The 25,492-nt window shown below is 38.3% G+C and overlaps 1 protein-coding gene across 1 annotated transcript in view; it reads left to right on the plus strand.

Moving 5' to 3' along the window:
- The window catches only part of grip1 (glutamate receptor interacting protein 1), a 47,674-nt gene that overhangs the window by 11,537 nt on the left and 10,645 nt on the right, over positions 1-25,492 (plus strand). Inside the window, exons 2-13 of the mRNA XM_030148419.1 lie at positions 10,526-10,606; positions 18,774-18,909; positions 19,606-19,751; positions 20,838-20,921; positions 21,002-21,077; positions 21,159-21,304; positions 21,648-21,795; positions 21,941-22,110; positions 23,076-23,213; positions 23,308-23,457; positions 23,540-23,726; positions 24,527-24,672. Coding sequence (XP_030004279.1) covers positions 10,526-10,606; positions 18,774-18,909; positions 19,606-19,751; positions 20,838-20,921; positions 21,002-21,077; positions 21,159-21,304; positions 21,648-21,795; positions 21,941-22,110; positions 23,076-23,213; positions 23,308-23,457; positions 23,540-23,726; positions 24,527-24,672 — 1,608 coding nt within the window. The remainder of the gene's footprint in view (positions 1-10,525; positions 10,607-18,773; positions 18,910-19,605; positions 19,752-20,837; positions 20,922-21,001; positions 21,078-21,158; positions 21,305-21,647; positions 21,796-21,940; positions 22,111-23,075; positions 23,214-23,307; positions 23,458-23,539; positions 23,727-24,526; positions 24,673-25,492) is intronic.

Below are 25,492 nucleotides of genomic sequence, written 5' to 3' on the forward strand. Positions count from 1 at the left end.
CAGTAAACTATATATATTTTGGCTTTAGATAAAATGTTTTTTCCTATTAAGGCATATGTTTAGAGAATTTTTCTCTTAAACTGTGATTGGGACAAAAATGAATTGAACAGAATTGATAGCGCTGTTATCATAGTTAACAAAGACTAAATCTGGTGCTTTAAAAAGATATGAAAGCTAAGTAAAAGTAGAATGGGCAATGCTACTAAAATGACAAAAGCCCAGTCCCCATTCACCCCTTAGCCATCCGCCTTTCCCCTCCCCCTTGGCCTTTGCATTTGGTATTACCCCTTGAAATGAAGCTGCAAGGGGTAGGGGTTGAAACATTCCCCCATGAAATGGGACAACCCTTCGAAACCTGGTATGTCATCAGCAGTCATCGATGCTGCTATTAACAGATGCGACAACTTTGTTTCCAAAAGTATTCACCATGCCGTCAGTAGCTGTAACCATCTCTGTTGCATGGGCTTTGGTCATCTTTTTACAGCTATCAACTATAAACCGCAGAAATGTGATCTATAACACAGTGAAACAGCATTAAATGGTCGATCAAATGATTAAGTTCTTTACAAAGAAAATACGTACATTTGTGTCTTTCTTTCATCACACGGCTGCACTTTTTGGCTGTGTTTACCTCCATCTTGCCAATGATTTGAGCAGAATTATGGGAAATTTCTCCTACCCCTCCGTTCGTAGTGTGGTCCTGAAAAATCTCCGTTTCGAGGGCTATACAGCCCTCTGCCTGAGCCCTTCCCCTCTGTCTAATTGAGAATCAGGACAACGCCACCCTTTCACATGTACGTGCAAAACCGAGAGGTAGGGGTAAGGGGGAGAGGCCAAGGGGTGAATTGGGATTCAGCCAAAGACTTACAGGTTAAAACATCTTCCCTCTGATGTTAATGGTTCACAGTTACCAAGAATAAAATGGTTTTGCACAGTACACATCTGTTAATCAACAATCATCTTGAAAAGCATATCTGATATGATGCATACTCTTATCTTACATATTTCACCTCATTTGGATCAATGCTTTCTTCATATTACCTGAAAAATTGTAGAATACAATAGCTTATAATATTGTTATATAAACTTAAACTGGTCAGTTTCTGAAATAAAAATCAAGTTACTAATTGACTAGTAAAACCACCTAAAAATAACCTTTAAAAAATTAAATGCAGATTAGAAATAAAAACTGTTGAGAATTTCAGTACTGTATCTGATCTGACAATGTTCCTTTGTTCCCAGTGATAGTGTGGTTGTCCAAAGCATGTGATGAGCCTCCAAACTGAGTGTCATGGGTTAATGAGTTTCCATTATGGGCGTGTGGGCAGAGAGGGTTTGTGAAGGACCAGAGTGATCCGGTTGCGTAATAGGAAAAGTCAGATATTCAGTGCTGTTGTCAAGTCTGACTCAGGGCATCACCATATTCTCCTTTTTTACCTTAATGTTTTAAAGGGGTCATATTTTGCTATACCCACTTTTATTAGTCTTTGGTTCATTTATTTGTGTATTTAGACCCTAATAATTCAAAATGTTGGAATTTGCACCCTCCAGGTGCTGCAAAGCAATCTTTATATTCATTGTGGCAAAAATCGAGTGGATTTCTACAACTCGTTTCAATTCCTTCTTAATTTGTTACGTTTTATAACTAGTTACGTCATGACATTTGCACATATAAGGTCAAGACTTCAGATGAACATTTCTCCGAGTACGACATAATTGTTTGTCAGCAGCAGTGGTTGTAGTCCATACTGAAAATATGTCCAAACTTCGAGCTGATTACCTAAAATGTTCAGTTGTTGGTTGAATTAACGAACACAAGTGGTTGAACAGGACAGAGCAGCACAGCCAACAACCTGGAGGGAGTGGGGTGTGAAGTGGCTCATTTGCATTTAAAGGGCCAGTGCTCAAAACGACCTTTCTGGTGTCATTACTCAGAAATAGGGTTGAAGATGGACCTGTGGAGTTGAATTAATGAAGAATTCAGACCCAAGCATAGCATTTACATGTTTTGTAGACCACAACGAAATGATTTAAAATGCATAATTCCATTTAAAAAAGCAAAATGTCACTCCTTTAAGTGAACATTTACGTCACAGGAATATTTGTTACACAGTGCTATTTGTTAAAGCAGTGATGGAACTCTGTTGTGAATAAGGTCATTTACTGCAACACTGTACTTGCATACACATTTGAGGCACTTCTACTCCACTACATCTCAGAATCAGATTAGAAGAGTTTCCAACCAAATGTTTGTCAAATTTTAAACAAATTTGGAGAAAATCTGCAATTATGTAAATATTAAGAGGTTCATCATAATTCTCATCATCATGGTGTAAAACTTTGCTAGTTTGATGTAGTGTTTATGTGACAACAGACATAAAGAGGAGGTTGAACTGAACTGCTCGGCTGGATTTTAAAAAATGACATTATTTCAAACTCTTCTACATTTTGCCTTTGTCATGCTCTGCATACATGATGGCATTTAGCTGCCATTTCCATGTAATGTGTCTTTTATTAATCCAGTGATTGTGAACATTGCTGCTTCCATTGCATTTAGTCATACCTGCCTTTTATCACTACCCAAATATTTTTAAAGACTTTTTTTTGTGCCGTATTTTAATTAGATAACATTTTTTCACCCCTCATCTTGTTGCTGAATAAAACAACAAATCATTTGAGATTCAGAGAAATACCTTTGTATTGGTTCCTAAAGGATACTTTTCAATACCAATTTCCCACCTCACACATAATTGTCCACATCTTTCATTTATTTTTTTAAGATTATCTTCATTTTTTATTTTACAACATAACATGTATTGAACTTTGGTATTCAGTTCTAACATAACCAATTGTATAAATTGTATAAAAGTGACATTTATCATGACAGTTATCAATACTGACTGATATTTATTTATTTATTAGGGACCGTGCATATCAATGAACATCTACATCAATTGCAGCTGTAAATATGCCAGATTGTTGAAACGGTGCTAATTTCCATCTGTAGTCCTTAGGCAGGTGACAAGAAAGACAACGATGATTTTACTATGATGACATTTTTGGTCTTAGCTCAAGGAATTGCCAGGCAAAAAAAAACACTGTTGCAAGGTGTTAATTTCCACTAATTTTATTTTATTTTATCATACAAATATTTGAACATTTCAACTTAGAAAATTTGTCCAACCAATTCCTTGAACACTATTCAATCGATTCTTTTTCAATTTGACACACATGTTCTTTACATGTGTCTTTCTCTCAATTTTTGCTTTTAAAAAAAAAAAAAAAAAAAAAGCATTTCTTGAAAGGTTTTGAAAAGATTGAAAGTCTAGACGCAAAATGTGTCCTTGGGTAGCAGGTATCAGTGAACAGGAGGGACAAAGTGTTTTACGACTGAGAGCTCCACTTACTTTTTCCACTTGTTTACTTTATTTTTCCCTCTCCTTCATCCTTCCTCGTCTCCTTGCTTTTGTGCTCTCTTTTCCCTTCACTTCCTTTAATCCTTCCATCCCTTCTCTTTACATGATCCTCCTGCTGTTCCTCTTATGTATGCATTCACTCCTCCATCTCTGATCCAGCTGCACAGACACACACCAAGCGGAGGGATACACAGGCTCGCTTCCTCCCACTCTCCATCATCTCTCCATCATCCCCTACCCCACCACCTCTTCCTCTTCTACATCCTCCCATCTGCGCAGACTCTCGCCTCCCTCCCCCCTCCTCCGCTGCCTCATTTTATGGAGGAGCTTTCACATCTGCAGCGGACGCCACACTGCTCACCCTCCCTCCATCTCTCCATCTCTCCATCTCTCTCTCTCTCTCTCTCTCTTCACGACCATTTGCGGAGCCTCACGTAGCCCAAAGTGTCTCGACGATGGTTTCCTTTTGAGGAGGTAGTCCGTCACTCATTCGCTCAGAGAGGAGGAGGAGGAGGAGGAGGAGAGGAAGAAGAGGAAGGTGTAGTTTGTGGCGGCTGCATCTGCATGGCTCTGGGGGGGGAGGCGACGCTCGGCTCGGCTTCACCATGATCGCCGTGTCGTTTAAATGTCGCTGCCAGATCCTGCGCAGGGTGAACAAAGGTAGAGAGACATTTTAAAAACACTGTGAAAGACAGGGAGAGAGAAAGAGACAGAGGGATGCATGTTTGCATGTGTTTCGTGCATGTGTGTTAATCTGGTCGAGCGTCATTTGCTGTAAACTGCTGACATTGAAAAGAGAGAGAGAGCGGGTTGGTTTTGGCCAACACCAGCTGTGTGTATGTCTGTGTGTGAACGTGCACATGTGTGATTGTGCATGCGTATGTGGTGTTGAAAATGATCTCCTGATGGATTCATTCAGTTGGTCGCTGCAGGTTGCCTTGGAAAAGAGACCTACAAAGTGAGAGGCACAGAGAGAGAGACAGGGAACAAGAGAGCATTGCATCTGATTTTCATCAATGTAATATTCATGGTGTGTATTAACAGGGGATGGCGGGATTGGAGGAGAAAGCAGGGCACAGAGAGAGTGTGTGTTCAGGGTTTTTATGATCAGATGTGATTTTTCTTTTGTCTGGCACAGTTTGAAGCTTCAGGTGTTTGTGGGGATTCTGACATAGAAGTTCTGTTTCTAAGACTTTCCTTATCAGTTTGGTCGTTTTCTGAATATTAACCAGTTGTTTAATCTGTAAAAGGACTGTGACCAGTACATCATCTTTAAACAGCTGGAGATTTTTAACATTACAGTAGTTGCATTATCACAAAGGAGCGGCTGGAATCAGAGTCAAACCCAAGACTTTTTCCATACTCTTTTCTTTGATTGATCGGTGATTAAATAGTGATAGATTTTTATCTAACGTTCCAAGTTCTGTAATTACGTCTGCTGCTATTATAATTTTCTTCCCACCTCATGATATTGTTGTGAATAATAATTTAAATATGACCTCTATAAGGTGTGAATCTCATAGACAATTTGCCAGGATATAATTTTCAAACTCATTTCAACATAAAATGGAAACGCTCTTTATTTGCACTGATGTAAAATTGATATCAACAGCAAATCATTGCATTGAGGAGCCTAAAAGTTTAGAAACTGTTGCATCATTAAGATGACTTATGATAAAGACTTACTCTGTTATTAAAGTATGGACAGAGAACAAACATGTTTCCATTCATGCATACATTTTCAACATGGTTTGTTATTATAGTGCTGTCATTATAAGCTGGTGGCAAATTGGAGCCTGCTCTGACATTCTGTCTGGACTGGTGCCCACATGTTTATTATCATTGTGATACAAAACTCTCCATTAATCACATCACAAAGGATTGTGCCTGAATGATTTTCTCACTATGAATTATAAAAATCATATGTACGCATGCTGTGCATTCTCAATTAAAGCTACATTGGTCAACATATAATTATTTTCGTACATTTGATTAACCGAACAACTGATTTAACTGTTAACTGAGGAGAGACAGCCCTCGAACATATGACCAAACAGTTGAAATCTTTGTATGATCGTCAGATAGGCCTGCTCACTTTGGGTCCAACAGGGTGTGAGGTTTGTGCGTTTATTAAGTGTCAGTGAAATATTCAACAGCATCACAGATATCCTTCATATTGTACAGGTTACAGGATGGCAGCATGGTTGATAGAAATGCAATGAATTAGTTATTCATTCATCTTCTGAATCCTGGAGCGGGTTGCAGCGGTGCTGGAGCCTATCCCAGTTACCTATGGGCAAAGGTGGGGTATACCCTGGACATGCCACCACTTCATCGCAGGGCTGACATATAGAGACAGACAACCAGTCACTGTCACATTCACACCTACGGGTAGTCTAGCTTAACCAATTAACCTATTAGGTCATGTTTTTGGATGGTGGGAGGAAGCCGGAGTGTGAGGCAACAGTGCTATCCACTGCACTACCATGTCACCCCAATAAGTCATTTACCATATAGTTAACCCTTTAAACCCTGAGCCTAAAATGGTCTGCCTTGACTTTTTTCCTTATTTTGGCTATAAAAAAGGTTAGAAAATATGCTGTGAGTGAGTCAGTTTGCCCATTTTTCCAGAGCCTTTTTTTCCCCCAGATCTTTCAAAATCTACCAGTAGTTGACAGTTTACTGCATGTTATAATACTGCTAAAATGGCTTCTTCTCCACCCTCTAGTACAGGTGTGAGTGAAATTACCATAATCACCCAATAAAGCCAATGAAGCGCAATGTCTCAGGCCTCAGAAACTGTTGGAATTTTTACAATTGCACAAACAGTAAGACTTACAACCATTCAAACTGCATATGCGCAGGGTGTGTCAACAATGATACATCAGGTTTTAAAGGGTTAATACAAGAAAATTCACTATCAAATTTGAAGATTTGGTACATTTCTTTGCTGTATCTCAGAGTTAATAAAGTAGTATTGTTAATTCTTATCACTATAGTGAATCGTAGGGCTGTCAGAATATGTAACAGGCCTTTTTTCCATAGTTCAAAATAAAATTGGTCTGTAAACAATGTTGGGTGTTTCCAGAGTAAAATGAGTAAAACTGAAAATATGGGTCATTGATAGAGAAAATTCAAAAGTGCTGCTTGGCTGCGGTTACAGATAAATTAAAACGATACATCAATAAAACTGTATTGCTCAAAAAATTAAGATTTTTGCATTAATGAGAGATTGGGTTTACTGCAAAGGAGTGTTTGACTCAGAGTCATCAGTTGTACTCCAAATCACTGCACATTAGCATAAATTCACTTCACAGATTCTTTCATGTGTAATATTTATAATTTTTGAATCTATTTATGATAATAAACACGTGTATACAGTATATGTAATAAGCTCTTACTTATTTCCCAACTGATCTTATGAAAGTATATAAGACTGACCAAATTTTGTCTCTAAAGCAGATAATTTCCAATAAATTGAAGACCAGTATAATCTCTGATAAGAATAGTTACAGCTGTAGCTGCATATAACAATTTTAATTATTGTAACTTGTGATTATAGAACACCAATGTTAGATTTGGTCCGACATGATAAGATATGATTTTTTTTTTTATTCATTGTGCAGTTGTGTTATTATATTATTGCATTAATATAACCATTCACTTATCATTTGCATCATTTATCCAGTTTAACTCTGTGTGGGCCCCATATTTCTGTTAAATATCTAAATGATTTTATTATTATCAACCAACATACAGCATTAGGAAGTGTGTAGATGACATATATTGCAGATTCTTATGTTTCCTCCACAAAATAACCACAACACTAAAGAAACAACAGCAGTATATGAACAGGATTTCTGCAGGCAGAATTAATGCCAAATAATCAGTTACTGTTTGTACATGGTGAGCATCACTGGGGTTACAGTTAGAAATTGCTGGCACTATTGTTTATTGTTTTTGCTGCAGGTGGTGCAGGTTGGGTTTCCCTTTTGGAACCATGGGTTTACAGATTAGTAGTTTGTATTTCTGTCATCACACAACCTTGGACTGTACACTAGCAAGCTGAAAACGCTGATCACACATGCAGGTACTGCTAAATGTTAAACATAGAGAAGAAATCTACATAGATAAATGTCACGGTGGTGATGTGTTTTTGATAGTCAGGATTTGTTGTTAAGATTTTATGCTGATTGTCTTTTGTTGTTTTTTTTTATCATATTGGAAGTGTTTACAGTTAAGCATTATATTCTTTGGATGAATTTCTCTTTCTCTGATAATCAATAAATCAGTGAATAAATTAATTGTTAAACTTTAACTAAACACAGTTGGGGCATCTTTGAAGATCATGTTTATTTTTTTCAGTGATGGTAGAATAGTCTATCAGTTCAAAATCACAGTTTATTCTATAAAATTGTTCTTAACTTAATTACTTATTGGTGAGTCCATATCAACTCCAGGGGAAAAACATTAATGTGGTATTGATGAGTGAAATTGATACTTTTGTAATGTAGAGCAGGATTCTTGTGGCCAGCATCTAGTGGCCATCACTGGTTGGACCTGGAGTTTGTCATTTTCTGGCTTCAGGATCCATGAGTCATTTTTCAACTGTTTTATTGACAGTTTAAACAATCAAAGATCAGTATGACAGGCTGTGATGACTGATGGATGAAACTGTACCAGAGTGGGGTTTGTAGTGTGTGTGTGTGTGTGTGTGTGTGTATATATATATATATATATATATATATATATATATATATATATATATATATATCTATATATATATATATATATATTATATATATTATATATATATATACACACACCACACACACACACACACACACACACACACACACACACACACAGAAATGTACAGTACAGAAGCGTAGATGAGACCGAATGGAAGCGATGCTGCTGTCCTACATCTGACGGAGGAGGAGGAGGAGGAGGCTCAGCTTTCATCTTCAGTTGGCTACAGTCTGTGCGTGTGTATTTCCAGAGTCTCATTGTGTTTCTGAGCTCAGCTGCTGGATTGAAAAACAGAAACTGGGTGGATGTAGAGCAAATTAGAACAGACTGGAATGGAATCATATAGAAGAAAATGGGACACCAATATGAAACTACTTTATCGAGCATTATGGCCCATTATATTAACTGTACAGGATGAATCGAACCTTTCACACAGGTTATTGTGCATCTCCTGGTGCCTTGCAGATGACACACGAGCTGATGTTAAGGCATAGTTGTAAAAAAATATAAACTCTAACATCCTATGAATAGCCGACTACCTCAGATATGCAGGCAATTTAAAGATTGCCTCATCTAAAAACTGAAGTGCAAAGTAAAGCAGGAAATAATTTTCCATACTATCAAGACGTGATGAGAGTTTTTTTTAACCACTTTTGTGTGTGAGTCATAGAAGATAAAGATTGCTATAGTATTACTGTTCTTTGCCCCAAGTTCCTGCATATATTTTCTCAGAAGTGTTTCTATTTATTGTTGGATGCTGTTCATTAGGGCTACAAAATATAGTTTAAAGATCTAATTTCTGATAAATTCTTTAGTTTATGTAGGAAAATACATAAATCCTGCTCATAATATCCCTCGGGCCCTTGCCTCAGCAGCAGATATAGGTTTATTGCCAAGTATGTTTTTACAAGCAAGGAATTTGTCCTGATGCAGTGCAAACTGACTTAAAATATGCGAAGGGCAAGTATATAAATAGTCATAGATTTACAGAAAATGCATTAAAAGTTATTAGCTACCTCATAGTACAGAACAAGTAGACTGTAACTTTTCAGATGTGTTTGATATTAAAGAATATGAGCTATGTAAAATAATACAGAACTCAAGTATTTAAATTGCCATTTGCACAAAAACTAATGGATATGACAAAGAAAAGCATCAATTCTTTATGAGTGATAAGCTGCAGCCTGAAACAATTGTGAATAAAAAATCTTAAAATGACTAATAATCAACATACTTGTCACTTCTTTTTTGTCGTCATGTAGAAGATGTATCGATAAGTCATTGCAGCTGTGTTCATGGTGAATTTCTTTGGTACAACAGCATGTTTTACTAATGTGTTTCATGAAATTGTTGTTGGTGCAGATGAGCAGATCTTTCCTCCCTCCTCTGCATCCATCAGTTTTTTTATCCAATCGGTACATTCTGCAGTCACACTGGTGTATATGATGTCATAGCCAAAAACACAGTTCAGTCATCATCTTGTGTATGACGCCATCACTGGAGTGGGGTGGGTTTCCCAGTGGAGAGCTCAGATTGGTCCAGAGTTGGATAGACCACAGTCTTCTACCCTGGGATTGGTTGCTCTACTGATGCAGTCACCTCTCTGTCTCACTTTTTGGCAGTAGTTTCTTTATTCATGAGGACAGTCTGACTTGATAGACTTCCAGCAGCGGCTTCAAACGACAAACCCGACAGTTATGACCAATACCTGATGGGTTAGTTTACTGACAAAAAGCAGTGTTTCCTGTAAGATCATTTTTGCTCATTAGCAGTTTAGCCTCTAATTTCTTAGATGTACTTTTGTGGTGGAAGCTCTGCTATGTCTGATGATGAAGGTGAGTACAGATGCATCATAAGGGCTTGTCAAGGATATTTGACATAGATGCCTAAATGTCAAAAGTGGTGGAAGGAACTGGTGAAGTACAGGGACAAGCAGATGCACTGGTAGAACCTTGACACTGGTGGATCCTAGGAACTAGTAAGAAAGACTGATGGAAACTGTGAACAGGTTTAAGAACTAGGAGAGGATTGGTTAGAAATTTAGAACTGGACGAAGGAGCTGGTCAAGCTTGGATGGGATTAGCTGGGCGCTGGAGGAAATAGGAAATGTATTGACCTAAAAAATTAAAGCGATAGAGCGTCAGAACCAGACAAAGAAATTGTTACAGTTTAAGAAGCAGTAAGGCCTTGAAAGACAGAGTCGGGGTTTGTAGGCATTAAGAGGTAATGGTTAAGCCTCCAAACTGTTCAACGTTACAGGGTGATTGGCTGATCTTCAGAAAAATTTAAATAAACTGGTCAAATGTTTGTTACTGTGAACATCAGTACTTAACTGGATGTGTTTCTTTGTGTTGCAGATGAAGGGCCGTACACTAAACACTCTGCGGGGTCACGACCTCCAGATGGAGCGCTGGCCATCAGGAGGCAGAGTATACCAGGTAACTGATTATAGTTCTTTGTTATCTGTTCAGTGCATTCTTTTCTTTTAGATCTGCTGCATTTGTTTCCAGCAGCGAAGCTAATAGCCTCAGAGATGATGATAACAGCTCTGAAAATAGAACACACGCACAAACGGAAAGTAAGCTGATGTTTTCTATCTGTGTGACCGGTAGGAAGATGCTTGCAGTTGCAGTTTATCTCCTCCCACCTGGAGCTGGTGGCCTACTTAGAACTTGCATCTGAAAACCCCAGTCAGTGTGCCAATATTTGTGTAACTTCAAGCGAACATCACACCAGTGACCCAAATACTTTTGTTGATTGGAAGCCATAAGCTCAGTTCAGACCAACATTCGCGACAAAACGAACAAGGCAAGGTGTTGGTCTGCAGCATCCTGAGAACCCACCCATTTACACCAATGCAAGGAGACAAGACAGTCTAACGTTTCCATAGCGACTCGCTGTTTTTCCATTGTAACTGCTGGATTTTCAGGCTTATTTGCAACTCGATATAATCTGTAGTCTCATGCATTATGAATGAGGTTAGTGATAGTGAATTACTCTCTACAGTTGCGTTTGTAGTTCTGATAATTTAGCAAAAACACCAGAAGGTTGAGTTTTTCTCCTGTTTATTTCTGGATGCGTTCCATCCTTTGGAGGAGCTGGTGTCACCACATAACCACTTAAGCAGAGAAAACACTATTGAGCCAGCATGTCACCAAGAGAAAAGCTAGTATCAACATTGTACAGGTGAGCCACTGCACATAAATATGGAGAAAAAACATACACAATATAACACCACTTTCTAAAATAAACCTGGGTGATTTGCAAGCTGAGTCAGTAGCATCCTGCAATGTTCTAAAAGTATTGTCTCAATAATGTGAGTCTTTGGGGCTTTAGAAAGCCTGATCCAGTAGTTCTTATACGATACAAGATTTGACCAATACTAGATTTATAAATGGTTTTCAACAGGAAAAATGAGCCTCTTAATCCTGCAATATTATCAAAAACTAATTTAGATTTTATCAGAAACCAGATCATTGAACTGCACATCTTACTTAAAGTAATAAATACCAAAAATAAATGAATGACTATGGATCACTGAATTATTAAATCTGGGACAAGACTGCATATTTTTGAGCTATTATTTTTCCCTCAAACGCAGGAATTCCCATTAATTCCAGTTGACTGGTTAAATGTGTCTATCTGTTCTGAAAACAACAGACCACAAACAGCTGGAAGAATTTCAAGAAATAAAGGAAACATCAGCTTCAGAGTCACTAAGCATAAATAGAAGTGTTAATGAGCCAATCATGAGAAACTGGTAAAACTCTGGGACCAGTTAGTACTGGTAGAGCTTCAAAATCAGATGAATCAGTCAAACTGATACTGCATAAGAGTCATTGCCAAATAGGCCTCCGGAGGCAGCACACTGAGCGCTACAGGTTGAAAAAATATCACTGTATGCTACACCTGACCCTCCGAACCCACTCCGTAAAATGAACTTTCAGAATCTTCAGTGACGTTGATAGAGTGCATCACGTGAGTGTTTCACCGGCTATGAATACAATTTTTACCCCTGTATTTTTATTACCCCTAAAGAATTATGCACATACTCCAAACCGTTGGGCATGCACAACCACATTCTTTTCAGTGTGAACATCTGGTAGTCATCTGGTAGTGAAACCTGTCTTACTGAATTACAGGACTTACCGACAGTCCTGCAGATTTTCCGAAGAAAATAGTAAAAATTAGGCAAGTTGATTGATATTTGTGTTACTGCAATTGAGGAGATCTATTACTATTACATGCTTAATTTACAATCTAGCTGTACTCAGTTTACCCCCTTGCACTAGCTGTACACCATTACAATAACACTGCTAAATAGATCTAAAAAAAATATATGTATATTTATACATCAATATATAAACCATACCCCTTCAAGCTGTACTTAAGTTTTTGTCGACAGTCCTGTTGTTTATTTATTATTTACAACAGTAAATTTCACTTTATTTGGATGTTCAAAACTACATAGTAAATGGGGGTAAAAATAATTCCCTCATTTACCAGTCTGATTCTCTCTATCTCTCTGGCTGTAGTGTAGTCAGGCAGCCTTCAGGTGATAATTTACTTTGTCACCTTTTTCAGCCCCTCTGATTTTTTTAGGTCTGGCTTTGGGAACCGTTCTCCAAAAATACCGTTTCGGGCACTGACAACACTAGTGTCATGTGGACGAAAGGCTGAAAAGATATTAAACTTTTGCGGATTGACAGTTTCGTTGTTGTGTGTATGCCATATATCACCACAGTACTGTGGCAAGAAGAGGGTAATGAGTTCATGTAACAGTATCCATGATTGGCTCTGTGGCAACAAAATGCCGTTACTGCTTTTTGTCACAGTACAAATTCTAACATTTGATTGGCCCTGTGGCAATAGACAAACCAATATTTTGTGCCACAGTACTGTGGCAGTAGCCATTGCAATATTTTCTTCCAACTTTATGGGCAACATTATAGTTACAATGACATCACTTGTGCTACCTTTGGCTGTGGTCTTTCTATATACATATGTTTTTACAATCAAATACCTCAGCAGTTTTACCACAAAGTGTGACTTTCTTGACTTGTAGAATCTTCTAAACTGACGAACGTCATATGTGTAAATGTAAATATGTGCAAAAAATTTTTTGAAGTAATGTTCCATGGGGCACAAATGCATGAGGGTTTTGTCCTTTCAACCAGTTTGGTTGTTTAATTAGTGTTTGCAAAAGTAGCTGTTGGAGCTTTGTAACAGTGAGATACATTTTTGAATGTTCAAGCTGTTTCAAACCAAAGTAAACAAGCAGTGCTGTCTTTGTTTTAAAGGAAAAACTTGACTTAAGGGTGATAAATGCAGCAGAAACCTGATTTCCGCATTTCAAATTCTGAGAAGTCCCAAGAAGACCACCAGTGATCACTCTAATAGTACAATTTGACAGACAAGGCACTCTAATCTGCTGCTGTTTTAACAGAAGTCTGTTTTCCCTGGAGATGCTTTGTTATAGTCTGAAGTCTTCATCGTTAGCAGGCAGTTTGTGAAGTAACGTTTGAAAAAGTTGCTGAACCACCACTTCACTAAGCTTTTTCATCTAACATTTTTTAGAATTAAGGTTTTTTTTTTGAGTCAGCTGTACAGACTTTTCAGGACGTTGAAAAGGACATGACTCTTTTGGTCTAAAGCCTCTTTGGAAGAAAAAGATGAAAAAGAAGAAGAAGACAATGATGGTCATGGCTGAAGATCAGATGTCTTCATCCTGTGTGTATGAAAGAGGGTGAAGCCCTGCTTGATGAATATTAAAACAGAACTTTTTTTTTTTTTTTTTTTTTCAATTTTATTTTTATTGAGTCCTTCAAGGGTTAACAAATCACATTAAAAAAAATATAAATCAAGGACATCACAATTAGTCCACAGCCCTAGCACAGAGCCGAACACATTGCATCTTGCACTAAATTGATAAGAACACACATTAGTATGATGTCCATGTTGAAGGCACAACTCTTCCTTTTCCTTTTTCTCCCACAATCCCCCCTCTCCCCCAGCCAGTCAGTCACAAACAAAACAAAACAAACAAAAAAAACAAACAAACAAAAAAAAAAAAAAAAATAGGGAAGGCACATTGGATCCTCCAGCATGAGCTGAGTTCAATCAGCATCCTTCAATATGAGCCGATCTGTGTTAAGAAGGGTTCCCACACACTTCTATATATATCCATCTGTCCATTTATCTTGTGGATCAGTCTTTCAAATGAGGCGGTCTCTGATAAGGCTTGAATACCATGTCAAAATAAGTAGGGTTGTTCTGCCCCTTCCAGTGCCTTAGTATGATCCTCTTAGCTGTAGTGAGTGCAATTTTAAGCCAGTGTGCTCTTTTGACTTCTAATGTAACATCATGTTCCAGGAAATTCAGAAGACACAACGCAGGTGTCAGGACCAAATTCAAATTTAAAGTACTATTTATCTTTCCCATGACATTATGCCAGTAAGAGGTCAGACTCGGGCAGGTAAGAAACAGTGAACCATGTCTCCAGGACTTGTTTGCACCGCCAACAGATATTAGAATTGCATATTCCTGCTCTATATAGTTTGACAGGTGTCCAGTATAGTCTATTGAGAATTTTAAATTGAATGAGTTTGGACCGTGCATCTCTTATTGGCTTTAACATTTGTTTAATTAATACATCCCCACTCATCCTCCCCAAATATTTTCCCTAAATCCATTTCCCACACCTTTTGGAGCCCTAAATTAACATCCCTGACGTCTTCGATAAGATAATTATAAATGCGGCTTACTAAACGTGGTAAATACCTTAATTTTTTAAATATAGAGTACACTGGAGATTCACCCGATAGCTTTACTTCAGATTTATTTAATTTCGAGAGGCAATCTCTCAGTTGTAGAAATCTCCAAAAATCAGTACTATTAAGGCCATATTTTGTCTGTAGATCTTGAAAAGACACTAGGGTGTTGTCTCGAAAAAAGCAGTTTATGTTCTCGACACCTTTATTATGCCAACTCGCCCAGAAGAACATTTTTCCCCCAATCTTTAATTTTGGGTTGTTCCACACCGAAGATGTACCAAGAAGAAAGGGGCAAATATTGTCTTTTTTATGTAAACGGTGCCATACGTTTCTAGTATGGTTCATAACTGGGTTAGATTTTACTTTATCATTAGGGTGTTGAGACAGATAGTCAGCAGCTTTAAATGGGGAGTTTATTTCACTCTCCAAGTCCACCCAGATCGGTCTGTTATCTTTTGTTGATATAAGTGTTGTTATTTGTGCGCTTGTAAAGGCTTCTTGGTAAAGCTGCATATTCGGTAACCGTAGGCCTCCATATTCTGTTTTATTCTGGAGTTTTTTCAGGGTCATTCTGGGTCTTTTCCCAGCCCAGATGAAATTATTTATCATTTTATCAATGGCCTTAAACACCGATTTGGGAACCTTAAGGGGTAATAGGTTGAACAAATAATTTAATTTTGGTGTGATGACCATCTTTATTCTCTGAACTCTACCCCATAGTGAAATATGCATTTTATCCCAACCCTTAAGAAGTAGACTTATCTCATTTATTATCGGCTCAAAATTGTCAGCTATAATATCTTCCAATCCCGGATTCAAAAGTATACCCAGGTATTTAAGGTTTTTTGGAGTCCATTGGAATGTCCAATTTTGAACATGGCTCTTGTAGCAAAACTTTGACAAAGGCATTATTTCGCATTTGGTCCAGTTAATTTTGTACCCAGATAGTCTTGAAAAAGCATTAATCAAGTCCAGTAAGGGAGGTAATGACTTTTGAGGGTCAGACAGTAAAAGCAGTACGTCATCTGCAAAAATTAACATTTTGTTGTCTCGGCCACCCATTATTACACCTTTTATTGTATCATTCTGTCTGACAGCTTGTGCCAGTGGTTCAAGTGCAATAATAAAAAGTAGTGGTGATAATGGATCCCCTTGCTTGGTCCCGCGTTTTAGTGTGAATTGAGATGATCTCATTCCATTGGTTGTTATGACCGCTTTTGGATTTGCATAAATCATTTTAATAATTTCTTGAAATGAAGTTCCAAACCCAAATCTTTCAAGCGTATGATATAGATAACTCCAGCTGACCCTATCAAATGCTTTTTCCGCATCTAATGATAGGGCTGCTACAGGACTAGTTAAATGTTGGGACTTCCAGATTAAATGTAAGAGACGCCTTAAACTGTCAGAGGATGTTCTGCCCTTGACAAAACCTACCTGGTCCGGATGAATAATTGATGCTATAACTTTGTTAATTCGCAATGCGAAAATCTTTGTAAATAATTTTGCATCACAACACAATAGACTTATTGGCCTATAAATCCCACACTCCAGAGGGTCTTTCCCTTTTTTCAATATAAGAGTGATCAGGATTCGTTCATTGAAGAGGGGAGGGACCAGTAGCAATAGCCGAATTAAACGTTCTCAGATTTCCGGGCCAAGTTCAGACATAAATTTTTTATAAAACTCGTTGGGTATACCGTCCAAACCCGGGGTTTTCCCATTAGGTGAGATTTTAATGGCTTTATTCAGCTCTTCTAAAGAAATTGGTCTTTCTAATTCATTGGCGCTCGCTTCAGATAACTTTTGAAAAGTTAAATTTCCAAAAAACTCTTCAGCTGTATTTAAATCAAATTGGACTTCCTGAGAGTATAGCTTTTTGTAAAATTCTTTAAATGTTGTATTGATTTCTTTCTGGCTAGTGACTATCTTCCCAACACCATTTTTAACAGCGCTAATGTGACGAGCTGCTTGTTGTGCCTTTAGCTGACTAGCTAACAATTTGCCGGCTTTATCGCCAGATTCATACCACCTCTGTTTAAGTCTGAAAAGTGAATATTCTGCTTTTTTAGAAAATATTGTATTTAGCTCGTATTTTGCTCTGACTAAACGATTAAGAACTGAAGGATTGGAATTTTCACAATATTCCTTCTCCAATTTTTTTATATCGTCTTCATATGTTTTAATTTTTTGTCGATCTTGCTTTTTGGTTAAGGAAGAGTACTGTAGCAAAATACCTCTAATGTAGGCTTTAAACCCATCCCAAATTGAGCCTTGCTCTGCAGTGTTATTATTTATTTTGAAATATTCATTAATAAGGTCTTGTAATTGGACACAGAAGTTATTATCATTGAGGATACTTGTGTTCATCCTCCATCCTTTGAACCTTTCCTGATGTGACCCCAGCTGTAAGACCAAATCTATGGGAGCATGATCGGTTATTGCTATTGTACCAATATTACAACTATCAACACTTTCAATGATCGAGTGTGAAATCAGAAAATAGTCTATACGACTGTAAACAGAGTGTCTACTTGAGAAGAAGGTATAATCCCGAGCAGATGGATTCAACAGCCTCCACACGTCTAGAAGACCATTGTCATTACATAGTACTTTGATAGCATCCTGGGCTTTGCTGGCCTTAGGGACCGATTTCCCTGACTTATCCAAAAATACATCCAGTACCTGATTAAAGTCTCCAGCCAAAATGATAGGGTAGTCACCAAAATCTAAAAAGATTCTCTTTAACTGTAGAAAAAAGTCAGGGTCTTCTGCATTAGGTGCGTATATATATTGCCAATAATCATGGTTTGTCCATTTAAATTTACTAAAAGAATAATTATACGCCCCTCTTCATCTTTAAATTCCTTCTCCACTTGAATTCTAAGATGTTTAGAAAATATAATAGACACTCCCCTCTTCTTTTGTATAAAAGTATTGTGATGGGCTTGGCCGATCCACCTATCTTTGATTCTTACAGTATCCTTCTCTAATAGATGTGTTTCCTGAAGCATGATCACATCTGATTTCTTTTGTTTTAAATACTGAAGTACTTTTCGTCTTTTAGTGTAGGAGCCAAGGCCATTAACGTTCCAGGAAGATATTTTAACTATGGTGTCCATAACACAGTAGTAGTTAAGACTAACAGGATTAAGTTCCGTTTAACTCTTGCTGTAATAAAGCAGTAGTGCCCACCAAAAAGTAAAAGACATGACTGGCTAGAAAACTCCACAAGAACAACAACTACAAAACTATGAACCCTTTTCATAAAGAACAAAACCTTAGTCCTAATGACAAGCATAGAGGTCTTCCAAGTGAGACGTCGCGACCAATAATCAATTTATCAAATAGAATATAAAAGCTTTCCACCAAAGGATATTGAACAGAATAGTATGGTAAATAAGTGACAGAGCTGGGCTTCTAAACATTACAACATAGAAGAAGTGATAATCAAAACTGATGGGATATTAAAACAGAACATTTTAATAAAACCCTGCTTTCTGTCAAATCACACCTGAGGACTGGTTACATCAGATTTTTCTTGTCTGCCCTGAAATATCCCTCTCCCTCTATCTATCTTTCTCCCTGTTCAATACTTCAGTTGTTTTCTGAAATATAGATAGATGATAGAATAGAAGATGACTCCAGTTCTTTTTGTCAAGATTATTATTTTACTTCTTTGTACGGACAAAAGTGTTGAAAAAAATTGTGCAGTCAGAAATTAGGGAATTGTGAAATAAATCAAAATGGAAGAAAAAAAAAACATTTAAAACAAAAATCATGGTGATACATATTGTGCGAGCAATCACCTGTGTTTGTCCCTGTGGTGTAGATGAGTTTCGGGGCTGCTCCGTGGTGGAGCTGATGAAGAAGGAGGGGACAACGCTCGGTTTGACAGTTTCAGGCGGCATCGACAAGGATGGGAAGCCACGGGTTTCGAACCTGCGACAGGGGGGCATCGCAGCCAGGTAACAAATTAGTATGAACCATCAGTGTCTGCTTCCAACTTTATTTTACTGTGTTTGGTTAGATTATTTTATCTTCGTCCACTTTTGCTTAAAGTTTGTCCACCCAACTCAGTGGTCTTGCTATAACTTAAAAGTTGAAGAGTCTGTTTTCTACTGGGAGGTGGTTGTCAGTCAATTGCAATCTTCACCACTATATGTTACTAAACTTCTGCTTTAATGTTTGATCCAGTTGTAAGTTATTTTACATTTCCAGGTCACCAGAGACCCCTTTCAGGGTTAGGGTTACATTTGAGCTATGTTTAAGCCGATGTATTTTAATTTCATATTGAATACAGAAACTAGAGGTTGCCGCCCTATGAATCTTACCAGAGCCCAGATATCTCAGGTGGTAGAGCATCAAATTTTAAAACTGAGGGTCCAGGGTTCAAGTCCCTGTTTGCACATATGTTCATAATTGCAGATTTCACCATTGTTGGACTAATCAGGGATTATCTTCCTTAACAGGCACATTGGGCTTCAGGTCTTTTATTTAAGGGTAACCCTAAAATAGGTTTAAAATAAAGGTGTTGGGGAGTGGATTTTAAAAGTTTACTCTGGTATGGAGCCATAATAATGTTTAGTGTTTCTGGTTTTAAGTTCACATAAGTCAGGCTTTAGCAGCTGATTTGTCACAAAATGTTTTTTTTGTTTTTGCAGGAGTGACCAGCTGAACGTGGGTGACTACATTCGCTCCGTTAACGGCATTAACCTGGCTAAATTCAGACATGATGAAATTATCAGCCTATTGAAGAATGTTGGGGAGCGAGTTGTTCTGGAGGTTGAGTACGAATTGCCACCCGTCTGTAAGTACAAGCAACTGTAGATCTAGAAGTGAAGCAGCGTTGTAGTGTTTTGGAAAGGAGTAGTGGTAGTATTAGTTTATGGGTCTGAACGTAAGACAACTTCCCTGAGGCAACAAGTCTAAGAAAAGTCTGTTGTTGGGAAACGTTAAACAAACTGTCAAATAAGATAAACCCTCATCGCTCAGTCCTTTTCTCTGGTGAATGTCAAACTTGAATTAACAGGGAATCCAAACCCCACATTTGTGTAGCTGGCCTGTCAGTCACAGATTCACACATTCTACTGTCAGGTTTTCTGAAATGCTCAAGATGGTTTTGGCAGACTGAAGTAACTTTCAGACCGTCTTTGAACACATTGTCAACTGTAACAGAGATAATTTTTTAGCTGCCTGAAGGATGAGTGAGTCTGGTTTCTGCAGTAGACACAACAAGAAAGGCTTATAACTTGTGAATTCATTTTTTCATGGCAGCAAAATGTAATCTAAATTTGCTATATGATCCATTAGAAACACTTTTAGAAGCTCAAGAGTTTCAAGAAGTATTTTGATTTGTCTGTAGGGCAGTTTGAGAAACTACTAGAAATGATGTCTTGCTATAACTGTCCTCTCATTTGATGTCCACATAGTCCTTGTTTTTATTCTCATATCATATTCTCATAGGCAATCTCTGGGTAGAACACTTATTTAAAGACTTATGTTAGATGTGGGGACCTCAAATATAATGTATTTTATTACCTTCAATTTTTCTTAAGGTTTAATGGTTGAATTACCTTTTCATTGTTTTTTATCACCATTGTTATGCAAGTTTGCTGAGCCCCGTTGCAAATGAGGTCTTTACCTCATTATTGAGGCATTGAGACAAAATAAAGCCTGAATGAATCAATGAATGAGTGATTATCATAGCTTGTCTTTTTATTATTGTGTTCACTGAGTGCGGCTTTATTTTTTACTTTAATTTTGGCTATCCCTCTTGCTGCTGTAACATCAATCTTATCACTAACCCATAAGGGAGTGTTTTAGGAGTGCATGTAATTTGTTATTTTAAAGTTCTGGCAGGCCAGAGGTCATGTTAATATGCTGTGTGTTTCAGCTGTGCAGGGGTCAGGTGTCATGTTTAAAAATGTGGAAGTCACACTTCACAAAGAAGGAAACAGCTTTGGCTTTGTCATCAGAGGTAAGAAAGCTGTGTGTGTGTTTTTATAATTTTTTGTTGTTTGTCATAAATGCATATATGACATGAATGTGTACGTGCAGGGGGGGCCCATGAAGACAGAAACAAGTCTCGTCCCATCGTCATAACAACCATCAGGCCAAGCGGTCCGGCTGACAGGTGCAGTAACTCCTCTGTCTGTAAGGATTCTGGTTCCCGTGCAACTTATGTAGAAACTCAGAACTCTCTTTCTCTCTTCAGAGAAGGAACTATCAAGCCGGGTGATCGATTGCTCAGCATTGATGGGATTCGTCTCCATGGCAGCACCCTGTCAGAGGCCATGAGCATCCTGAAGCAGTGTGGGCAGGAAGCCACGCTGCTGATCGAATACGACGTCTCAGTGATGGGTCAGTAATTAGCATTTTCAGACTCTGTTATTTTTGTTGTTGGCTAATCAAGCTGTTTATATCACTGTGAGATCAGTTATTACCAGCAGTTCACAGTTTCTGTGAACTGTTCTTAATTTATAAGAAAATAATTCTTCAGTAATAAACTGAAATATAAAGATGGGTAGATTTATGATGGAAAATGGCGCTTTTGTGAAAACTAGGCCCTAATGGCGTAAAAAATGAAAGGGGGCCAACACCTGAACCCTGTGGTACTCCATATGGGGTTCTGTATAAAATGAACAGATTCATTTTGCAAACACAACAAAGACAAATGACATGTTTATGACTATTTGTCCATCAGACTCTGTTGCAACGGCATCAGGACCACTGCTGGTTGAGGTTGCCAAAGCGACTGGCTCCAGTCTGGGCGTGGCTTTGTCCACCTCCATGTTCTGCAACAAGCAGGTCATCATCATTGACAAAGTCAAACCAGCCAGTATAGCAGACAGGTATGTGAACTCTGACCCCTTTCAGAAATGCAATCTTTCCTATCTGTTAAATATTTTTGTTTTAATTGAATCACTTTGTTTTGTTTATAAATGTTTCACTTTGTGGAAGTTGTGTAATTGAGTTTTATTTTCTGTTTGTGCGTAGATGTGGAGCTCTTCATGCAGGAGATCACATTTTGTCTGTTGATGGGAAGTCAATGGAGTTTTGTTCTCTGGCTGAAGCAACTCAGCTCCTCTCCGCCTCCTGTCAGACTGTCCGCATGGAGATCCTGCCACAACACCAGGCCCGACCGGCCCTGAATGCACCGCAACATGGTATAAATATGCATACCATGCGACAGGGGCCTTGAAATACTACAGCACAGTAATAATAGACATAACAGGTCCCAAATTCACACAGGACGTTAAGCACAACACACCAGATCTGACTGACCCTGAATGCATCACAACGCAGTATGGCAGACACCAAGATATAAATGCACCATACACACATTATAGGACTGGGAGATATGTCCCAATGTATTATCATAGTAAACATTTCATGTCAGTTGTTATAGTAAATATGACAAATATAATCATTTCTTAAATGTTTATTTTAAAATTAGATTTTTGGTCCTTAGTGAAAATTGAAGAAACCAGATGGTTATTTTTAGTTTTCAATTACACTTTAGACTCACATCATCATTTAGCTGACAGAGTAAACAAAATGCTCCCTGAAGTCACAAGAAAAAGATAATCCTGATAATTATCATTATCATGATATAATATTACATGATGATGATGGTAATTACTGTTTTGTTGCCAGTCATACATTCATACCAGCCCTGATTAGCTTTGAATGCAAAAGGTGAAAAACAAACATGCTGCACCATGTGCGCTGTGAATGCATCATACATTAATATGAAGACATATGTGCACCCCCGCTCTCATATAAACATAAACACACCGGGCCCACTTGACAGTCAGCATATCACATCATGATAAAGACACCCCCATACCAGGTCTGACTGACTTGGAACACCCCACACCATAGTATGACAGTCACATCAGGACTACATCACACTAAACACACCACAGCACAAACATATAAACCAGATCTGATTGGTTCTGATCATATCACAATGTAGTATTCGCTAAAAAATTACGTTTCACACATAAAAGATTACATAAGTGAAATGTAATCTTTTATGAACTTCCTGACCTCTGACCTTTCCTCTTGTCTTAACCTAAACACCCTCCTCTGTGTGTGTGCATGATGTGTGGTATTTCTGTGTGTGCAGTCAAGGTGCAGCGTAGTCCCCGCCCCCTCCCCTGGGAAACCGGAGGCTCTGCCCCCATTCTACCCCCTTACCACTACAACACGTACCACCCTGACCAGTCTGGTGCCAGATCGCACAACCGCCACACAAACAACCCTCGTACGTCCGCCTCTCTCTCTACCTGCAGTGTGATGTTTAAGACAGAATGAGATCTCTGCTCATCTTCATCACCATCATGTCTCTCTCTCTGTAGCTCTCAGCCACTCCTTCTCTCCCGGCTCAATGTCAGCCTATAGCCTCTCTTCCCTCAACATGAGCACCCTGCCAAGGAACATGTATCCCACGAGTCCACGGGGCACACTGATGAGGAGGAAGGGCAAGAAGAAGGATTTTAAGAGTTCATGTGAGTCTGACCTCTGTCTTTTTTTAATTCAAAAAGGGGTGATGTTAGGAATCACTCACTCTCTTTCTGTCCTGTCTGTCAGTGTCTCTTGCGTCCAGCACTGTGGGGCTTGCTGGTCAGGTGGTTCACACGGAAACAACAGAGGTGACGTTGCTAGGTGACGGCATCATGGGGTTTGGTCTTCAGCTGCAAGGTGGAGTCTTTGCGACTGAGACGCTCTCGTCGCCACCTCTCATTGCTTACATCGACCCCGACAGTCCTGCTGAGAGGTACATGAGGCGTTAACTTACCCTCTGTAAAACTATAAACTGAGCTACAGAAAATACTGACACACCTTTGTTTTACTATTTTTATGCTTCCTGTTGCGCTGTGGGATAGTTTCAGCCTAGTATATAGAGTAATAATTTTTTCAACACAGTATAGAACTTCATAAAGATAACCTAGTAAAATAGAAATGTATCATAAAATTCCAAATAGAAATGAAGTGATGTGGGACAGTATGGGTGTATTTTAAATTAAAGTAATATGTAGTAAACTTTATTTTGTTTCTTTCTTTATGTTCTGTCTTCACTTGATATTACCAGAAAACAAAATAAAATTGTACATTGGCCATAATCTTGAAAAACATTACAGTTATTTGGCCATATCATGAGTGTCCGGTGACTGCTGCCGAGGAGTTCCCCATTTTGTAAAACAATGCTATTTTAGTTCTGTGTCCTTTCTCCACAACCTACTGTATCTATGTGAGGTGGACTTTACAAACATGACTGATATAAAGACAAAAACAGACGATTTGTGTGTCTTTCTTCAATTCCTGCAAGAATATCAGCTTTGTGTTCAACTAACAGGCCAAGGTTTCACACTGAGGAAGTCAGTTGAGACTAGATTTGCATTATATTTACATAAATATACTTTTTGTGACATTTTTGTTTGGTCGTGCGCCTTGTGATTTTTCTAATGTAAAATATGTGCCGTGGCTCAAAAAGGTTGGGAAACACTGAATTAGAGCATTGAGCAAAGGGTTAATTTTATATCCTGCAGCTTTGACTCTTTAAATGTGTGTGCGTAGGTGTGGTATCCTGCAGATCGGTGACAGGATTTTGTCCATAAATGGAGTTCCTACTGAAGACTCCACTTTGGAAGAAACCAATCAGCTTCTCAGAGACTCCTCCATCACTGCTCAGCTCACACTGGAGATTGAGTTTGACGTGGCAGGTACATGCACACACACACACACGTCCTTTTCCTATCCTACCGCTTGATGGACAGCCAGTTTGTGTTTCATTCTGCATCTCGTTTTAATCTGTCAGACTTTCTGTCAGTGTAAATAAAAAGCCTAAAACACCCAACATGTTGTCACAAATGACTCACAGACATATTGTGTGATTGGTGCCAGGGGAGGAGATTTTCTTGATGCTAATTGCAGCATACTAACCACTCAGCCACAGTCATGAAACACAGTACACCATATGACTGAAAATATGTGGATACTGCTCTGGCTTCAGATTTCTGAATAAAAGCCCACGTTTCAATGTGTTTATGTGTCTTTTGGCTGAGTCAGTGGCAGCAATAAGTCAAAGCTTTTGTTGCTACATTATCATGAAATACTGAGTGAACAAGTGAGGATGAGGGTCTTGTAAGGTGACATAAACAAGACATATTATGCTTTTTGATATTTTTTGTTATGCATCATGTACAGTGTAATACTCTGATGTTCATATTAAATATGCTCAAAGGTTCAAAGCGTGAGGTGAATTCATGGGATGTAAATCTAATCTCTGTTAAACAAAAGCATTCAGTTGCTCTAAATGCTTCATTTCCAGCATGTTTTACATTTGTACCATCACAGATGTCTATATAGGTCATCTGTTCAGACACAGTGGGCATAAGGGCGTACCACTTACATGTTTCCTATTTCAGTCAACATTTAGCACATTTTCCACATGAACGTCTGTTATCAGAAGTGAATACATTTATAGCTTATGATGTAGCTCAAAATAAAAAAAAAGAAATATATGAATATGCTTAAATGAGC

Source organism: Sphaeramia orbicularis, chromosome 12, assembly GCF_902148855.1.
Source record: "Sphaeramia orbicularis chromosome 12, fSphaOr1.1, whole genome shotgun sequence".
In the NCBI taxonomy this organism is placed as follows: domain Eukaryota; kingdom Metazoa; phylum Chordata; class Actinopteri; order Kurtiformes; family Apogonidae; genus Sphaeramia; species Sphaeramia orbicularis.